Consider the following 16,247-nt stretch of genomic DNA (forward strand, 5'->3'; position numbering starts at 1 on the left):
CTGTATTCGGTGCTGACTGCTAATTAGATTAGGGCGTAGTTTCCACTTGCAAAAGTATTTACATTAATTTACATTTTGATAGGCTTTGACTAACCAATGCTCTCTGTATTGATTTTAGTTTTAATTAACTCATATATATTTTGTGAGTTTACTCCTCTCTAGTGTAGAATTTCCTGAGTGGACCTTTTGGCAGAGGCTATAGGTAACCCCGGATTCTGCTACCTATCGATCTGAGCTTAAAGAGCTCCTGAGTCTCTCGGGCACCAGAAAAATACCCTGGCGTATACATATAAAAGATCTCTGTAACAAACTGGGTAAAGCAGGTCTATGGAGATCTCCTGAGGAATCATGCCCTCTAATCTCACAGTTGAAACTGGTAAAATCCTTCAGAAGGTATAAACTTGCAGAAATTCGGGAAAGCTCATCCTGTGGCCGTAGACAGCCAAATTTCTACAAATCAAAGACGAGTATAGTATGGAACTTTTCCTGGATGACATCCATCCAAATCTGGCAAAGAAACTGTATGTACAGTTTAAACTAGGGACTCTACCGCTCTATGCCTTTTCAAACAAAAGGTACAAAACCTAATCTGGTGGATGTCCTGCCTGTAATTATAAGGAAGAGACAGAGCTGCACGTCTTTTTCCTCTGCCCCGTCTACACCTTGCCTCGGCAGCGCTGGCTTATTCAACTATGCAGGAATTTCGGCTTTGTACAATGTGCCGCAGCACTTAAAGTCCTAAAGTATGACACTCATGCCCCTATTGTTTTCGTCGTATCTCACTTTTTAAACTCAATGCGGCGTGTAGGGCGGACCTTTTTAAATTAGCAATCACAGTTCCAGTAATTCAAATTCATGCCATTCTTTTTATCCTTGTATTACTCCTTCAATTTGTTTTATTGGTAATTGTTTTGGTGAATTAGGCTTTTTTAACATATGATTGTATTGTATTTTAACACACGGTCAGGACCAGGTCCCGGAAGAACTTAAAATGCACTTATTAATGGTCAATAGGTTTTTAATTGTACAGTTCTTTTTATTGGTATATGAATTAACTGTATGGCTATGTACTATCTATGACTCACTTGTTTATATTCTTTGTGATCTTTAGGATTATGTACTTTTATGGTCCTTGACACCGAAATAAAGTTATAGAATGGAATGGAAATAGATATGTTAAATGTAGCATCTCATCTCAACAGACTCATACAGTGTCCCAATCCATCAGCCGTCCCTTAAAATGTTGAAAGGCGCCCACATCTCCTCTCAGAAAATGCCTGAAGAACATTCTTGGACCTGAGGTACCACTAGGGAGCGCTAAGTCCCCCAGACTGTGGTAACTGATGGGCTCCATCTTCAAAGTTTCTTTTACAGTGTTTCCCAAAAAGACCACTGGTGATCCATTCAGGAAGATTTTGCCCATTTTTATCACAAATGATATGACTCGAATTACGATATAGTAGTAAGGCATAATACACTGCCCTCTTATTCCAACATGCAAATGGACTCTACATGGCTTCATGTGAAGTATTACACAGTTTATATTACCTATACTAGCTAAGTTGCTTCATGCCAAGTGCACATGCACCTTGACATTTTTATTATAAAAGCTGAGACAAAATGTTCGCAATGTTACCAAATGTTTAAGTTTGATATTTATATAAGGTGCCTGCTTTTTAAAACATGTATGCTTGTATCACACTTCGTGTGTTTGGGTCACTGTGATTGATGGTTTACACAAACAATACACTGTTTATTATTGGTTCTCACGTATATAGTTATAGCTCCTGATCTACATATGAGGGAATGTTTGACAACAAACCAGTTTCATCCAAAGAGAAGAGGATCTTCACTTATGGCCTTCGTTAGAGAAAAATAATTCAATAATGGTCAAGTCATTATTTTCTGGAGGAACAAATCCTTGAACCTTAGTGTGAAACATGAATTGTATGTATTTACTTATAAAGTTTAAATAGCACGAACATGGCCTGTGAATGTATCAGAGCGCTTTACAAATGATCGGAAATAAGAAAACAGGGAAGCAAACACAAACATAATCAAAGAGGTACACACTGTGAAAATAAAATATACATTTCTGCAGGTGAAAGTACTTTAGCTTGAAAATACCCTTAGTATGGTTTTAGGTAGAATCTAACCTGCAATCCTTTCTAACAGGTACTTGGCAACCTGGCAGCTGTGACACAGAGGCACTTGAGGCAAAGACACTTTTAAAAAGTTCAGCGTGGCTTCCATAAAAAAAATACGGAAGATAATTTTTGCTTGGCATGGAAAAGTACAATGAACGGTGGCTTATCGCAGGATTGTTTCTTCACTTGCTGAGCTAGCATTTGCCATTACAGATGGACAAAGCAGTTAAGGAGCAATACCTCTTTTGGTGTTTTATATCCATCGCGTAGAAATCGACAGCAACCATAGCGACCCTAAAAATAAATAGATACAATCACACTTTAGTTGTAATTATCCATAATTATTGCTTGCATTTGGCGGCTAAATAGAAAAAGTGTTGATACGTTTAGAAATGCTAGATCGTGAATATACCATGCACTGGAGGATCATTTCCATCTCAAAATCTGGATTTATTAAATGCGTGGGTCAGTCAGAAAAGGTTATCCTAAAAGGTATTTATTAATCTGTGGGATCCAGTACAATGAAATGCCATGAAACACAACTGACATGGATCAGCAGTCAAACTTCACACAGATTAACACAGTATGGGAATAAAAGGAATGCTTCAACAAAACTTCACGAAAATATCTGTATGAAAGCTTCATGTAAAAGCACCTTTGGATAATAGTTTTATTTATTAACTTATCTAAATCTAGTGGGTGATAGTTTAACGTTAATATGGAAGGGAAATGTGTAGTGCAACACAAACTACTAACTAGGCCTATAGAACCTTTTTTTTTTATATAACCTTCAATTTTAAAAAACGACCTAAAAATTCAATCAGGTTTAGTGTTGACATTAAAAAAAAACTGAGCGCACTGAATTATTTAATACTTTGAGGATTACCACATCAATAATATTAGTCATAGTAATAACAGGCTGTATATAGTAGGTATTATGGTCACTCAATTTATGGCCTATTAATGAAACATGGAAGATCGAGTTTACACTTCTGAGATTAGACCTCCTAAACATCGCTTTTGTTTGTACCAAACGTGCCACTTACTAACCATCCTTAAACGAGCCCGGTTTACCAAATAATTAGCTCACATTTCAATAGGCAATTGGGAAAGGCAATTGGGAAACGCAGTCACACAAATAATTTCTAAATGTTTCACTTAAGGAAGGAAGTACTCTTAATCTCAATAAACCATATCAAAGCATTACCCTGTATTTCCAGTTATAAGTCTGATTGCCCAATACTAGTGAGTAATTAGCCGCATCTCACAGAATGTTGAATACTCACTCAGGTGTTATAATGTTCTGAAGTAATTAGATGCACTACCTAGTGATGTGATAATTCCCTAGAAGTTGAGGGACTAAAATTCTGTCCTGTTGCTTCACTGCGTGGTGATTTGTTGCGACGAAATTCGTATTAATTACTAATTGAGCCCCGAAAATCTGCTGATGGCTCCTTCTTAGATTGGATGATAATACACATTTTGATTGCCTTATCCATATTTTAGGTGAATTTTATATGCCCCCTATTTAAACATGACTTTGACACAACCATTAAATGATTTTAGAGCACATGGCTCACAGACGCTAGGCTGTCCTGATGACACCCACAGAGTTCTGCCTCAAAGAGGCCCACCCATAGCAGAAAAAGCAACTCTCTGTACAGAGTCCTCCATCTCCAATAGTTACCAATAATTGGCTTTCCATCGTGCTGTTTAGTTTGATGATGTCTGTTTGGGCTATAGAGACCTATTGCAACATCATCCGCCGGATGGCCTCTTGAAGGTTAGAAATGTTTGCCATTATCTCACAGGACCGTATTACTAAAACAATATTCTGAGGGCCAATCATACATCAATTAAGCAATATTATCCAAAGGGGGTGGGGGTCACTCCAGATTGCTACTGACTGAAGTGGAGACAGAGGGCTCCAGCCCACTCTGGTCAGTAACTCCCTGGGAATGTCCTCCACCTTGGATAATATTTCTATTGAAAATACAAATTAGATGGAAGGTTAAAAAGAACATGAGCTTGATGAGGGCTCCACCATTTTGTCCCATTAAAATGCACTGTGGCAAATGCCAGATTTTGTGGATCATAAAAAGGAACAAATATAAAGGGTGATAGATTTTGGTTTCATACTACTTTTAGGAATGAGTTCCAAATTGATTTTACCCCGTGAAAAATACTGATCCTGTTAAGTGATTTGACAATGTTTGTGAGAAAACATTTTTCCATTAAAATGAGAACACATTTTCTATGAAGTTACATATATCTTCCTCAGCTATGCGAGACAAAAGCCTGTTATCCTGACAAAATCGTTGACTTCCAAGGGTAGCAGCAGCATGTCATTTGACTTCCTAGGGTTCTACTGCAATATCATCACAAGGTTCTAATAAACGTCTAGCGCATTCACACTCTAAATCATGACAAATGCAAGGCATGCTTGTATGTCATGGTGCTGGAATCAAAGATTCATGCAGTGGGGATGAGAGCAGCAGAATAGAACTCAAGTTTGAGCTGCTATGCGCCCAATTCTCAACAGTGCCAAATCAGGGAAGCAGAGGGGGGGGGGAGGATATAGCCCGCCAGGGGCCATATACACAGCGCCAATTATAAACAGGAGGCTGAGTACAGGCCGATGGAGAAGGAGCTGCCAGTGGAGTCACAGGTGGGGTCGAGATACAGGTGGCACCCCCTCCCAAGGAGAACTAGTACCGCACTGAGGGTGGAATGGGGGGTGGGGGAGGCTCACCTGGGCAGTAGGGTCAATGTAAGTGTCCACTGCTGTATGCTCCACAAAATCTCACACAGTGTCAGTTGCCAGCATCAATGAGGGACTGACCACTCTTGCCGCGTTGGTCTGGGGGATCCCGAGTGCCAACATCGATGTGGGTGCTGTCTCGGGGGATTGAAGATCATGAACTATGTCTTCTCCAGGTTGACCTCCAACCCCCGTGAGGCACAAAAGGACACAAACCCGTCCAGGACCTGCTGGATGCCCGTTGATGTCCGCGATAACAACAAGGTGTCATCGGTGAACTTCAAAGCGGGCATCCTACTAGTGGCCAGACGGGGAACATCATTGTCCTTGATGCCAGAAAGTACATCAATCAGACCATTAACGTACAGGCTAAAGAGGGTGGGGGGCAATGCACAGCCCTGGCGTACTCCCCGGGTAACGGGGAAACGGGATGATAGTTCCCCGTTCCTTCCACATCTCACCTGTGCATAATTCCCCGTATGGAGTCTGATGAGGGCTTTCAGCAAATAGGGAGGGAGACCAAGCTCCTCCAAGACCGTCCAGAGCCTCGCCCTGGGAACCAGATCATATGCGGCCCGCAGGTCCACAAAAACAAGATAGAGGCTGCCACCCTCTATTCTTGCAGTTTTCCAGTATAGGACCTGGAGTTGAAAGATCTGGTCCATGGTCGAGACCCCTGATCTAAATCCGGCTTGAAGGGTGGTTAAGATTTTATTCTCCTCCATCCAACCCAATAATCTATTGAGTAGGATTCACCCCATCAGCTTCTGGGTGGTGTCAATTAAGCTGATTGGTCTGTAGTTAGATGGGGCAAGCGGACAACCCTTTTTAGGTCTCGGAACTGCGAACAGATTGCGAAGCAATCTGTCGTTCCGAGACTCTTTTGTAATCATTCTGGCTTTCGAGGAGTCAAGGGAGACAGACAAGCGAGGTGCACGCGCAACCTTGGAACTGGGATCAGGTCGCGCGCGCTTCCTGTCTCCCATGGCTCCTTGGAAGCAGACTCACACGCACGCACACACATACAGACCCCCCCCCATGCCGCACATACACACACTCACCCACACACACTCACCCACACACACACACACACACATACAGAACATCCCCCCCTCGCCGCAGCGCATGCGCAAGCACACACAGAGACACCCCCCCCCCCCCCCTTCCTACCTCGTCTCGGCGTGTCTTTGCGCTCCATGGTGACGTTCGCCAAATGAGGGTGAGCACTGGACAGACTGTCTTGCACAAGGACGGGCAGGTGCACAGTCGTCAACAGGCCCCCAACAAGTCACCGAGCACCTAAGGAGGGGTACCCTCTTTCAACAGGACACACGGCTTGCCCCAGTCGCGTGCCGTCCCTGCCTCTCAGATTGCGTGCTAGTGCTCGCGCGCAGCCGCCGTTCACGGCTGCGCGCGCCCCCCGCAGCTGAAGCAGCAGGCCTAAGGTCGCCAGTACATAGGGAGAAGCGGGTTGCTTTGCTAATTGTGCCGGTGCTTAGCACCGGCACTTACCTATCAGGGCCGTGTCTACTGCATGTCACATTTATTCACATGCTATTTATTACCTCACTGACTGTTGCTGTTAGTGCGCCCTCTGTCGGCTCCCAGCCGCTACAGCATTGATGCCACCCGAGACGATTACTAAGTACCGCTGGAGCGATGAAGAAATGCTCCCGCGGTGTCACTTAACCACCAGAATCAAACTGAGCTGAAAGAATGGGTGACTTAACTGCTGGCGAGCGGGAAAAGAAAGATGAACACTGACTCACTGCCTAATAGTATGGAGACCCGGGCAGTGGTTATGTGTGTCGTGGCTGTGACCTCGCATCCTCCTCTGGAAGGAAGTGAGGTCGGATATTCAAAAAGTTGCTGGACCCGACTCAAGTGAGTGGTGTGCTCTTCACGTCCTAGCATCCAGCAGCATTACCGGCAGCAGTAACGAAGCATTCTGGTGACAACCAACACGTCTGATTGCAAGTAGGTTCCATGCACACGTACACCACCACTGCCATGCACACACGCACACCACCACTGCCATGCACACACGCACACCACCACTGCCATGCACACACGGACACCACCACTGCCATGCACACACGCACACCACCACTGCCATGCACACACAGACACCACCACTGCCATGCACACACGCACACCACCACTGCCATGCACACACAGACACCACCAGCTGAGTGCAGAGTGCTGAGTAGTGAGTAGTGAGTTTCCAGAGTGCAGAGTAGTGAGTGCAGAGTAGTGAGTAGTGAGTGCAGAGTAGTGAGTGCACAGTAGTGAGTAGTGAGTTTCCAGAGTGCAGAGTAGTGAGTGCAGAGTAGTGAGTGCAGAGTAGTGAGTACAGAGTAGTGTGTAGTGAGTGCAGAGTAGTGAGTACAGAGTAGTGAGTAGTGAGTGCAGAGTAGTGAGTGCAGAGTAGTGAGTGCAGAGTAGTGAGTGCAGAGTAGTGAGTGCAGAGTAGTGAGTGCAGAGTAGTGAGTAGTGAGTGGTGAGTGCAGAGTAGTGAGTAGTGAGTGCAGAGTAGTGAGTAGTGAGTGCAGAGTAGTGAGTGCAGAGTAGTGAGTGCAGAGTAGTGAGTACAGAGTAGTGAGTGCACAGTAGTGAGTAGTGAGTGCACAGTAGTGAGTAGTGAGTGCAGAGTAGTGAGTAGTGAGTGCAGAGTAGTGAGTAGTGAGTGCAGAGTAGTGAGTGCACAGTAGTGAGTGCAGAGTAGTGAGTAGTGAGTGCAGAGTAGTGAGTAGTGAGTGCAGAGTAGTGAGTGCAGAGTAGTGAGTGCAGAGTAGTGAGTGCAGAGTAGTGAGTAGTGAGTGCACAGTAGTGAGTAGCGAGTGCAGAGTAGTGAGTGCAGAGTAGTGAGTGCATAGTAGTGAGTAGTGAGTGCAGAGTAGTGAGTGCAGAGTAGTGAGTAGTGAGTGCAGAGTAGTGAGCAGTGAGTGCACAGTAGTGAGTGCACAGTAGTGAGTGCAGAGTAGTGAGTGCAGAGTAGTGAGTAATGAGTGCACAGTAGTGAGTGCAGAGTAGTGAGTGCACAGTAGTGAGTGCAGAGTAGTGAGTGCACAGTAGTGAGTGCACAGTAGTGAGTAGTGAGTGCAGAGTAGTGAGTGCAGAGTAGTGAGTGCACAGTAGTGAGTAGTGAGTGCAGAGTAGTGAGTGCAGAGTAGTGAGTAGTGAGTGCACAGTAGTGAGTAGTGAGTGCAGAGTAGTGAGTGCACAGTAGTGAGTAGTGAGTGCACAGTAGTGAGTGCAGAGTAGTGAGTAGTGAGTGCAGAGTAGTGAGTAGTGAGTGCACAGTAGTGAGTGCACAGTAGTGAGTGCAGAGTAGTGAGTGCAAAGTGGTGAGTGCAGAGTAGTGAGTGCAGAGTAGTGAGTGCAGAGTAGTGCGTAGTGAGTGCAGAGTAGTGAGTAGTGAGTGCAGAGTAGTGAGTACAGAGTAGTGAGTACAGAGTAGTGAGTACAGAGTAGTGAGTACAGAGTAGTGAGTAGTGAGTGCAGAGTAGTGAGTACAGAGTAGTGAGTAGTGAGTGCAGAGTAGTGAGTGCAGAGTAGTGAGTGCAGAGTAGTGAGTGCAGAGTAGTGAGTGCAGAGTAGTGAGTAGTGAGTGGTGAGTGCAGAGTAGTGAGTAGTGAGTGCAGAGTAGTGAGTGCAGAGTAGTGAGTAGTGAGTGCACAGTAGTGAGTAGTGAGTGCACAGTAGTGAGTGCAGAGTAGTGAGTAGTGAGTGCAGAGTAGTGAGTGCATAGTAGTGAGTAGTGAGTGCAGAGTAGTGAGTGCAGAGTAGTGAGTGCAGAGTAGTGAGTAGTGAGTGCAGAGTAGTGAGTAGTGAGTGCACAGTAGTGAGTGCAGAGTAGTGAGTGCACAGTAGTGAGTGCACAGTAGTGAGTGCAGAGTAGTGAGTAATGAGTGCACAGTAGTGAGTGCAGAGTAGTGAGTGCAGAGTAGTGAGTGCACAGTAGTGAGTGCAGAGTAGTGAGTGCACAGTAGTGAGTGCAGAGTAGTGAGTGCAGAGTAGTGAGTGCAGAGTAGTGAGTGCAGAGTAGTGAGTGCAGAGTAGTGAGTGCAGAGTAGTGAGTAGTGAGTGCAGAGTAATGAGTGCACAGTAGTGAGTAGTGAGTGCAGAGTAGTGAGTAGTGAGTGCAGAGTAGTGAGTGCAGAGTAGTGAGTGCAGAGTAGTGAGTGCAGAGTAGTGAGTGCAGAGTAGTGAGTAGTGAGTGCAGAGTAGTGAGTAGTGAGTGCAGAGTAGTGAGTGCAGAGTAGTGAGTGCAGAGTAGTGAGTGCAGAGTAGTGAGTGCAGAGTAGTGAGTAGTGAGTGCAGAGTAGTGAGTAGTGAGTCCAGAGTAGTGAGTCCAGAGTAGTGAGTCCAGAGTAGTGAGTCCAGAGTAGTGAGTCCAGAGTAGTGAGTCCAGAGTAGTGAGTGCAGAGTAGTGAGTCCAGAGTAGTGAGTGCAGAGTAGTGAGTGCAGAGTAGTGAGTGCAGAGTAGTGAGTGCAGAGTAGTGAGTGCAGAGTAGTGAGTGCAGAGTAGTGAGTAGTGAGTGCAGAGTGGTGAGTAGTGAGTGCAGAGTAGTGAGTAGTGAGTGCAGAGTAGTGAGTAGTGAGTGCAGAGTAGTGAGTGCAGAGTAGTGAGTGCAGAGTAGTGAGTGCAGAGTAGTGAGTAGTGAGTGCAGAGTAGTGAGTGCAGAGTAGTGAGTGCAGAGTAGTGAGTGCAGAGTAGTGAGTGCAGAGTAGTGAGTAGTGAGTGGTGAGTGCAGAGTAGTGAGTAGTGAGTCCAGAGTAGTGAGTGCAGAGCAGTGAGTGCAGAGCAGTGAGTGCAGAGCAGTGAGTGCAGAGTAGTGAGTGGTGAGTGCAGAGTAGCGAGTGCAGAGTAGTGAGTGCAGAGTAGTGAGTCCAGAGTAGTGAGTCCAGAGTAGTGAGTGCAGAGCAGTGAGTGCAGAGTAGTGAGTAGTGAGTCCAGAGTAGTGAGTGCAGAGCAGTGAGTGCAGAGTAGTGAGTGGTGAGTGCAGAGTAGTGAGTGCAGAGTAGTGAGTGGTGAGTGCAGAGTAGTGAGTGCAGAGTAGTGAGTAGTGAGTGCAGAGTAGTGAGTGCAGAGTAGTGAGTAGTGAGTCCAGAGTAGTGAGTGCAGAGCAGTGAGTAGTGAGTGCAGAGTAGTGAGTGGTGAGTGCAGAGTAGTGAGTGCAGAGTAGTGAGTGGTGAGTGCAGAGTAGTGAGTGCAGAGTAGTGAGTGCAGAGTAGTGAGTGGTGAGTGCAGAGTAGTGAGTGCAGAGTAGTGAGTAGTGAGTAGTGAGTGCAGAGTAGTGAGTAGTGAGTAGTGAGTGCAGAGTAGTGAGTGCAGAGTAGTGAGTGCAGAGTAGTGAGTGCAGAGTAGTGAGTGCAGAGCAGTGAGTGCAGAGTAGTGAGTAGTGAGTCCAGAGTAGTGAGTGCAGAGCAGTGAGTGCAGAGTAGTGAGTGGTGAGTGCAGAGTAGTGAGTGGTGAGTGCAGAGTAGTGAGTGCAGAGTAGTGAGTAGTGAGTGCAGAGTAGTGAGTGCAGAGTAGTGAGTAGTGAGTCCAGAGTAGTGAGTGCAGAGCAGTGAGTAGTGAGTGCAGAGTAGTGAGTGGTGAGTGCAGAGTAGTGAGTGGTGAGTGCAGAGTAGTGAGTGCAGAGTAGTGAGTGCAGAGTAGTGAGTGGTGAGTGCAGAGTAGTGAGTGCAGAGTAGTGAGTAGTGAGTAGTGAGTGCAGAGTAGTGAGTGCAGAGTAGTGAGTGCAGAGTAGTGAGTGCAGAGTAGTGAGTGGTGAGTGCAGAGTAGTGAGTGCAGAGTAGTGAGTGCAGAGTAGTGAGTGCAGAGTAGTGAGTGCAGAGTAGTGAGTGCAGAGTAGTGAGTGGTGAGTGCAGAGTAGTGAGTGCAGAGTAGTGAGTGCAGAGTAGTGAGTGCAGAGTAGTGAGTGCAGAGTAGTGAGTAGTGAGTCCAGAGTAGTGAGTGCAGAGTAGTGAGTAGTGAGTGCAGAGTAGTGAGTTGTGAGTACAGAGTAGTGAGTGCAGAGTAGTGAGTTGTGAGTACAGAGTAGTGAGTGCAGAGTAGTGAGTAGTGAGTGCAGAGTAGTGAGTGCAGAGTAGTGAGTAGTGAGTGCAGAGTAGTGAGTAGTGAGTGCAGAGTAGTGAGTAGTGAGTGCAGAGTAGTGAGTGCAGAGTAGTGAGTGCAGAGTAGTGAGTGCAGAGTAGTGAGTGCAGAGTAGTGAGTAGTGAGTGCAGAGTAGTGAGTACAGAGTAGTGAGTGCAGAGTAGTGAGTGCAGAGTAGTGAGTGCAGAGTAGTGAGTGCAGAGTAGTGAGTGCAGAGTAGTGAGTCCAGAGTAGTGAGTAGTGAGTGCAGAGTAGTGAGTGCAGAGTAGTGAGTAGTGAGTGCAGAGTAGTGAGTGCAGAGTAGTGAGTGCAGAGTAGTGAGTGCAGAGTAGTGAGTGCAGAGTAGTGAGTGCAGAGTAGTGAGTGCAGAGTAGTGAGTGCAGAGTAGTGAGTAGTGAGTGCAGAGTAGTGAGTAGTGAGTGCAGAGTAGTGAGTGCAGAGTAGTGAGTGCAGAGTAGTGAGTGCATAGTGAGTGCAGAGTAGTGAGTGCATAGTGAGTGCAGAGTAGTGAGTGCAGAGTAGTGAGTGCAGAGTAGTGAGTGCAGAGTAGTGAGTAGTGAGTGCAGAGTAGTGAGTACAGAGTAGTGAATCCTGAGTCCAGAGTAGTGAGTCCTGAGTCCAGAGTAGTGAGTGCAGAGTAGTGAGTAGTGAGTGCAGAGTAGTGAGTGCACAGTAGTGAGTAGTGAGTGCAGACTAGTGAGTGCAGAGTAGTGAGTAGTGAGTGCAGAGTAGTGAGTGCAGAGTAGTGAGTGCAGTGAGTAGTGAGTGCACAGTAGTGAGTAGTGAGTGCACAGTAGTGAGTGCACAGTAGTGAGTGCACAGTAGTGAGTATAGAGTAGTGAGTAGTGAGTGCAGAGTAGTGAGTAGTGAGTGCAGAGTAGTGAGTAGTGAGTGCAGAGTAGTGAGTAGTGAGTGCACAGTAGTGAGTGCACAGTAGTGAGTAGTGAGTGCACAGTAGTGAGTGCACAGTAGTGAGTATAGAGTAGTGAGTGCAGAGTAGTGAGTAGTGAGTGCAGAGTAGTGAGTAGTGAGTGCAGAGTAGTGAGTGCACAGTAGTGAGTAGTGAGTGCACAGTAGTGAGTGCACAGTAGTGAGTATAGAGTAGTGAGTGCAGAGTAGTGAGTAGTGAGTGCAGAGTAGTGAGTAGTGAGTGCAGAGTAGTGAGTAGTGAGTGCAGAGTAGTGAGTGCAGAGCAGTGAGTGCAGAGCAGTGAGTGCAGAGCAGTGAGTGCAGAGCAGTGAGTGCAGAGCAGTGAGTGCGCAGGGTGAACAATTCCAATCCATACCACATAATTCCATTACACACCACATGCATACACTCCATAACACATGGCTAAAAGACATTGCCATTTACAATGCCATTAGCTCTAACTCAAATAAATCCGAGACCTATTGCATTTCCAATGCTTGTTAAAGATTGGAATGATCTCAGCTCCAAGCCAGGTCTCGGGCAATGCCGAACCTTGCAGGACCACATTGAAGAAGACCATCAGATATGGGGCCCAGATTTTAGGTTGGGAGCGAAAAAGGTCTTCAGGGAGCCTATCAAGGCCAGGAGCTTTGTTTGTGGGCAGCCTCTCAATTGCCGACTCCACTTCTTTGAGGGAAATGGAATCGGGATTAAATTTAATAATCTTCTCTAGGCAACCCGCTTGTCCCATCCTGTCGCCGGGGCCCGAGACCCCCGGCAGTCTATACTCATGCAGCGAGTCTTGGGCCAGTGGGGCCCGAGGCGTTATCTGGTATCCTTGTCCCCCTGATCCCCAGGACCCAAGTCCCCCGGCAGTCGGTGCTCGTGCCGGGAGTATGGGGTCGAAGGAATCCCGGGGGCAAGGATAGTATCCTGAACCTTACTAAGGGGAGCCCCGGTAACCCAGGTCCCCGGCAGTCTATGCTCATGCAGGGGGTCTGGGGCCGTAGGTATCCCTGACTCAGGACCGGTATAAAGTGACCTAAAGTGCGTATCCCAAACTATGGGAGCAATATTCGAGACCCCATCATCTCGCTCGCCGCCCGCTGGTGAGGTAGCAATAGCCCAGAAGGTCTTAGAGTTTTTTAGGAGCAGTGACTGTCTCATTTCAGCCCATCTAGCTTCCTCCCACTCACTTTTGGCCCTATTTAGTTCCTTCTTATAAAGCAATCTAGTGGCTTTGATTTTAGGGAAGTCCTTAGATTTAATTGCCGTGAGGAGGTCTTTCCTGGATTTCTTACAGGCATGGTCATACCAAGGATGTATTTTAGTCCTGCGCGGTTTCGTCCTACTAAGAGGATAGAATACATCACCTAGGCTCAGTACTAACTTTCCATGTGACTCAATAATGGATGTACCATGTTACAACGCATACCGTTACAACTACCTACTATTACAACGCGACCATTACAACGCATACCATTACAACGCATAGCGCTTTGAGGTGCTGGATAGTGGTAAGTATAATTTACTATTCTAACTCCAGTCCCCGTGGACACTAGGGAAGGTGTTGGATAGTAATGAATATGCTACTTACCAGTATGCATCTGTTCTTGGCATGTAGGGCTGCTAACATTCATATCTTAGCATTAGATCGCCACCTAGTGTTGGGTCCGGATGATCGCACATTGTTGTCCTGGAAGAGTCTTCGAAGTATCCTGAGATGGGTGGCTCCTCCCCTGGACTACAGTGCGCATGGGCATCGGCTCCATCCCCAGATTGTTTTTCGCCATTGTGGCAGAGGATGGAGTGAAAAGTGTAAAGGATGTCCATGCTAATGATTGAATACAATAGTATATCTGCAGCTGCGACAGGCACCGGGGAGGAGGGTGGGCGATATGAATGTTAGCAGCCCTACATGCCAAGAACAGATGCATACTGGTAAGTAGCATATTCAGTTCGAGGCATGTGGGCTGCTAAATTCATATCTTAGCATAGAATACATAGCAGTCCCTCCTTTAGCGGCGGTTGCCTGTGCCAGCTGCAGAAACCTGAAAAAGTGTTTTGAGAACAGCCTGTCCTACAGCCGCTTGCTGTTTGGAATGTACATCAACACAGTAATGTTTTGTAAAGGTATGTGGTGTAATCCACGTGGCTGCTCTGCAAATGTCCTCTAGAGGAATGTTACCTAGGAAAGCCATGGATGCCCCCAACTTGCGTGTGGAGTGTGCCTTTGGGGGTATTGTTAAAGTGCGCTTGGCCTTTTGATAACAGATTTGAATGCACTTAACAATCCATCTGGCTATTCCAGCTTTGGAGATCGGGTTGCCTTTGTGTTGTGGTGAGAAGGCAACAAAGAGTTGTTTCGTCTTCCTAAAGTGTTGTGTCCTGTCCATGTAGTACATCAACGCCCTCCGTACGTCTAACGTATGGAGCATTCTTTCCGCCACTGTTTGTGGGTTCTGGAAGAATGCTGGCAGATCGATAGTTTGGTTGAGATGAAAGTGTGACACCACCTTTGGAAGGAATTTGGGGTTAGTACGTAGCACTACCCTATTTGGATGAATTTGAATGAAAGGCTCTTGTATTGTGAGTGCTTGCAGCTCACTAACACGCCTTAGTGACGTAATAGCAATTAGGAAAGCAACTTTCCACGTTAGGAATTGCAGTTCACACGAGTGCAGTGGCTCAAATGGTGGTCCCATCAGTCTGGTGAGGACCACATTGAGGTTCCAAACCGGAGCTGGCGGTGTTCTTGGGGGAATGACTCGCTTCAGACCTTCAAGAAACGCTTTAATGGCAGGCACCCTGAAGACCGAGAGATGCTGCCTATTTTGAAGGTAAGCTGCGATGGCGGATAGATGTATTCGAATAGAAGTGAACGCTAGTTTGCACTTATAAAGGTGTAACAGATAGCAAATGATGTTAGGGATAGATGCATCTAGCGGGTTTATGTCATTGTCCGCACAGTAAATGACAAAACGCTTCCATTTTGCGGCATAGCATGCTCGTGTTGAGGGCTTCCTCGCCTCCTTGATGATGTTCATGCATTCAGGAGGTAGGTTGAGGTATCCAAACTCTAAGATTTCAGGAGCCAGATCGCTAGGTTGAGCTGTTGCGGATCTGGATGCTGAATTTCTCCATGGTTCTGCGTCAGAAGTCTGGGCGTGAGGCGCAGTCTTTGATGCGGCACCACTGAGAGTTCGAGGAACGTGGTGTACCAGGCCTGGCGCGCCCACGTTGGAGCAACTAGGATGAGTGTCATCGAGTGTTGCCTTAGTTTTCTCGCCACCAGTGGTATCAGAGGTGTCGGGGGAAAAGCGTAAGCAAATTTGCCTGACCAGTTCATCCATATCGCATTGCCCTGCGATTGGGGGTGTGGGAACCTGGCGGCGAAGCTTTGGCATTTTGCGTTTTCCCTTGTGGCGAACAGATCTATGTCTGGACGACCCTACCTTTGGAAGTACGGCTGGAGTACCGATGGATGTATCTCCCACTCGTGCATTTGATGGCTGTATCTGCTGAGCAGATCCGCCATCTGATTGTCCTTCCCTGGGAGGTGTTCTGCCATGAGGAAGATGTTCCTCTGAATGGCCCACTTCCACATGCTCTGAGCCAGATGAGACAGCTGTGGCGAGTGGGTGCCCCCCTGTTTTTGGATGTAGTACATCGCGGTCATGTTGTCCGTCCGGACTAACACCACCTTGTTGCACAGATGTACAATGAAGGACGTGAGTGCCATGAAGATCGCCATCAGTTCTAGATAGTTGATGTGCATCTTCTGTTGCTGCGTCGTCCATAGCCCCTGCACCGTGTAAGTGAGCAGATGAGCTCCCCATCCCTGGAGGGATGCGTCCGTTGTCAGGATAACCTGTGGCACTGGCTCCTGGAACAGTCGGCCCTTGCAAAGGTTGTGTGGAGTCCACCAATGCAGAGAGTTGTATGCCCGACTGGTAACCAACACTAGGTCTGTTAATTGTCCCTGAGCCTGTGTCCACTGATTTGCTAAACACTCCTGGAGCGGGCGCATATGCAACCGTGCGTGAGGGACTATGAAGATGCAGGAGGCCATCATGTCTATCAACTGCATGAACACTCTTGCTGGAAGTGAGTGTCCCGGTCTGAACTTGTGGATTAAAGACTGCATGCCGTCTATCCTGACCTGGTTTGGTTGCGCCTTGGCCGTCAGGGTATTGATTGTCGCACCCAGAAACTGTCGGACATGTGCCGGCTGAAGGTGTGACTTTGGGTAATTTAGCGAGAAACCTAGGTCGTGAAGGAGGTGAATGGTAGTTGACATGTCCGCGGCGCACTGCTGTTCCGACCT

The 16,247-nt window shown here is 46.9% G+C and overlaps 1 protein-coding gene across 3 annotated transcripts in view; it reads right to left on the reverse strand.

Annotated features, from left to right (window-relative positions):
* The window catches only part of PHKA1 (phosphorylase kinase regulatory subunit alpha 1), a 1,293,387-nt gene that overhangs the window by 924,485 nt on the left and 352,655 nt on the right, over nucleotides 1-16,247 (reverse strand). For all 3 annotated transcript variants that reach the window (XM_086942009.1, XM_086942008.1, XM_086942010.1), the window contains exon 9: nucleotides 2,388-2,441. In XM_086942009.1, the coding sequence (XP_086798135.1) occupies nucleotides 2,388-2,441 (54 nt within the window). The remainder of the gene's footprint in view (nucleotides 1-2,387; nucleotides 2,442-16,247) is intronic.

The sequence above is a fragment of the Lissotriton vulgaris genome, chromosome 10 (assembly GCF_964263255.1).
Source record: "Lissotriton vulgaris chromosome 10, aLisVul1.2, whole genome shotgun sequence".
NCBI lineage: Eukaryota > Metazoa > Chordata > Amphibia > Caudata > Salamandridae > Lissotriton > Lissotriton vulgaris.